Here is a 3,287-nt window from a genome sequence, read left to right on the forward strand (position 1 = left end):
GGCCCTTTTTTTCCAAATAAAAAACCCTTTTTTTTTTTTTTTACACCCAAAAACAATTTTAAAACCCTTTTTTTTTTTTTTTTTTTTTTTTTTGCCTTTAGAAGGCACTTCAGGCTAACGGAGAGAAAGTTAAAATACTGATACACAACCTGTAGTTAATTTGGCACAGAGACCGCTAACCAAAACTCTGTTGAAGCTAAGAGCGGCATGACACTGTGTCATTATTTTAAGAATTACTTACCTACTTGAACTGGAATGATTAATTTAATTAGCACATTGTCGAAATGCTTAGGACTTCCGACTCTGAAATATATCAGCGATTGCCTTTTAATCAGTCTAGAAAAGAAGGATCGATCCAAAGAACTCAGACATTTTGCTGAAGAAGAAAACTGTGTTATCAAAACACTGGTGAAGTTTAATGCACTTTTTACCGTCTCCACCGAGAGAACTGCCAATCTTCCATTGTGTAACCCAGCAGAACTGATGCGTGTCTCATCCTATTTTGAGTGCTGCCACACTTTGATGAGCAGAGTAAAAGCTCTAGGGCTGGTTTTGTGAGATTAGTGGCAGGCTGGTAATTCAGTACAAAATTATGTTTTACATTATAAGAAGTCCTTCTATTAGCGCGTCGCCACTACTGGCTCTGTAGAAGGAATTTCTAGGTGATGAAAAATCATATATCTTTCAGTGTACTTTCACTCAGATGGCTTCCCCTCGACAGTGCTGCGAAGACCAGAAAACATAGTGATGAAGAAAAAAAATATACTTGCAGTCGCATATCTGTGCTCCAGACACCTTTTTACACCCTGGTGTGTTATTCTAACATGCCTTATATTAATTTCTTTCCAGCTGGTCATCTTTTACCTGCTGTTTTCCAGCGCTGCCTCTAATTTATCTTCCCCTACTTTGTGATTGGGCTTTATGGTTTGCTAGCTGTGAACAGACGCGGGGGCCCAGATGGAGATAATCTGGCCTGTGGTGTAAAGTCCTTTATCTTTCATGCGGGCTTTAAGGAACAATTTGCAGAGCTATTAATTTGAGCTTTCATATCACACTGCTGCAGCCAATATTTCTTCCTCTGGTTTACAGATGGAGAGCAGACCCAAGTACTACGGCAGAGAGTGAGTTTAACTTGATTGTTTTCTGTCTTTTTAGATATAAATGCTTTTCTATATCATTTAAGGCCTTTATCATATAACAACTGTTTTTTAAGTGGGCATGTGAAGTTTTTCTTCTGAGTTTTCCATGTAAATCTTTTAAGTTGTTGATGACCAAAACCTGCTTTTATTTAACAGATTTCATGGGATGATATCTCGAGAATACGCAGATGAACTGCTAGTAGGCAAAGAGGGCGCATACCTCATCAGGGAGAGCCAAAGACAGCCAGGGACTCACACCTTGGCCTTGAGGTACAAACACCTCCACAAAACCAGAAACAAAACCGATTGACTCCACCATCAGCTTCGCGCCCGACTTTTACACCACCTGTTCACCTGTTTGTGAATTTCCATCCAGCTTTGGACACCAGACCCTCAACTACAGATTGTTTTATGACGGGAAGCACTTTGTCGGGGAGAAGAGGTTTGAGTCCGTCCACGACTTGGTGACGGATGCCCTCATCACCCTTTACATCGAGACCAAGGCAGCGGAGTACATCGCCAAGATGACCACCAACCCCATCTACGAGCACCTTGGCTGCACGTCGCTGCTCAAAGACAAAATGGTGCACAGGCTGAGCCGTGGACGCACGGAGCCTCGCAGGGTCACCTTCCAGAGCGACACGGTGAGTTTGAGCGCTGTTCATGTCACATAAAGACGTACATTCTCAGCAGCGGTCCAGCTCTGCTTTTACAGTGATGACTCGCATCTTTATTTAAAGTAGACCTCAACTTCATCACCAAAGAACAAGGCAGATTGTGCAGATTCACACAGAGCCCCAATATCGGCATAATGGAGTTGGAGTGATTAGACATACACAGAGAGAGACAGAAAAACTCCTTTAATCTATGACAAGTCAGCACTAGTAGAATATTAATCTGACAAGAGCCTTGAAACAGTTTCACCAGTTTTTTTAATCTGTTGCACAATTTCCACTGCGAATTAATGTTTAACTGGGTGAAAAGCTCAAGATGTAAATGTTCACAAGAAGCTAGCTTTTCAAAATGCAAAGTGTTGTATGATTTGATTTAAATGATCGCATCTATCTGCCCGATCTTTACATATTTACGATATCCTGCTGAAGTTCAGCAGGTTTCTGGAGCCTTTCAGTCTAATGAAAGGTGGCGAAGATCTGAAATGGATCGCCACAGCACCACAGAGCCCAATTCAAGCAATCTGCATAGTACCTCGCAAAACTATTCAGTCCACTTGAACAGTTTCACAAGACTTCACCTGAAAACCACTAGATTGAATGTTTTTTATTGGCACTTCATGCAGTACTTAACTCAATTATGAGTTAATTATGATTACTAACTCATAACTGTGAAGTGGAAAGAAAGCAATCCATAAAACTGACCTGAGCTAAACATTTAGACCTCCGTGGAAAATCCAGTTTGTGATACAACACTAATACTACACGTCACCCTAAATGCACCATCCCAAAACTAATGTATTTCTAATATTTTTCTTTTGTAGGAGCAGAGAAGCTGGGTTAAAATTAGTAGAAAGATGGATGGAGCTAAATACAAGGCAATCCTAGATGAAAATTGCTCCAGCCAGAGCTGCAATATCAAGTTTGACCTGGTGAAAATTCATATCTAAGCCACACTGATGATCATTGGCCACACTTGAATATTGATGTTGATAGCTGCTTTTCATTCAGCCCGAGTGAAGACATGTCATCTCACACTTTTCGGATCTTTATAACCTAAAAACCTTGAACATCATTCATGCTTTTTCTTCCACTTCACAGTTGTGCACAACCTTGTGTTGGTTTATTACTTTAAATCCCAGTAAAATACAATAAAATTTTTGGCTATAAAGAGGCTAGAGGAATATGAAAACCTCAGCTGGGTAGTGTATGTATTTCATTAATGTTTTTTTTTTTGTTTTTGTTTTTTTTTTTTTTTGGTGGTGGTTCATTTGTTAATGAACCCCCTTTTTCTTTTATTTTTCTCAAGACATAGTTTGACACACTGACTTTGATCTGGCTAACACACTTCTGCCATTACAGTAGAATGGTGAGGTTTTTTTTTTTTTTTTTGTTTTTTTTCTGAGGGGTCGGTCTGCCCTGTGACTGAGACGTACATTATCCTTACAGCCTTTGGGTGTGTTCACTGCTGCCATGC

General features: G+C 40.0%; 1 protein-coding gene across 1 annotated transcript; it reads left to right on the forward strand.

Moving 5' to 3' along the window:
* Nucleotides 1-1,013: 1,013 nt before the first annotated feature.
* LOC106943858 (beta-chimaerin-like) lies at nucleotides 1,014-3,041 on the forward strand. The gene is made up of 3 exons (XM_015027148.1): nucleotides 1,014-1,121; nucleotides 1,296-1,409; nucleotides 1,516-3,041. Exons 1-3 carry the CDS (start codon nucleotides 1,090-1,092, stop codon nucleotides 1,811-1,813), a joined length of 444 nt encoding a protein of 147 aa, XP_014882634.1. The 5' UTR covers nucleotides 1,014-1,089; the 3' UTR covers nucleotides 1,814-3,041.
* The last annotated feature ends 246 nt before the right edge of the window (nucleotides 3,042-3,287 follow it).

This window comes from Poecilia latipinna, unplaced genomic scaffold, assembly GCF_001443285.1.
Source record: "Poecilia latipinna isolate Pla-1442-1.1 unplaced genomic scaffold, P_latipinna-1.0 Scaffold6264, whole genome shotgun sequence".
Lineage (NCBI taxonomy): Eukaryota > Metazoa > Chordata > Actinopteri > Cyprinodontiformes > Poeciliidae > Poecilia > Poecilia latipinna.

Excerpts from the sequence above, each read along its gene's own strand:
- LOC106943858 (XM_015027148.1), top strand. The coding sequence starts at position 1,090 with ATGGAGAGCAGACCCAAGTACTACGGCAGAGA. Across the intron at positions 1,122-1,295 it reads CCCAAGTACTACGGCAGAGA|ATTTCATGGGATGATATCTC; the intron begins GTGAGTTTAACT and ends TTTATTTAACAG. Across the intron at positions 1,410-1,515 it reads ACTCACACCTTGGCCTTGAG|CTTTGGACACCAGACCCTCA; the intron begins GTACAAACACCT and ends ATTTCCATCCAG.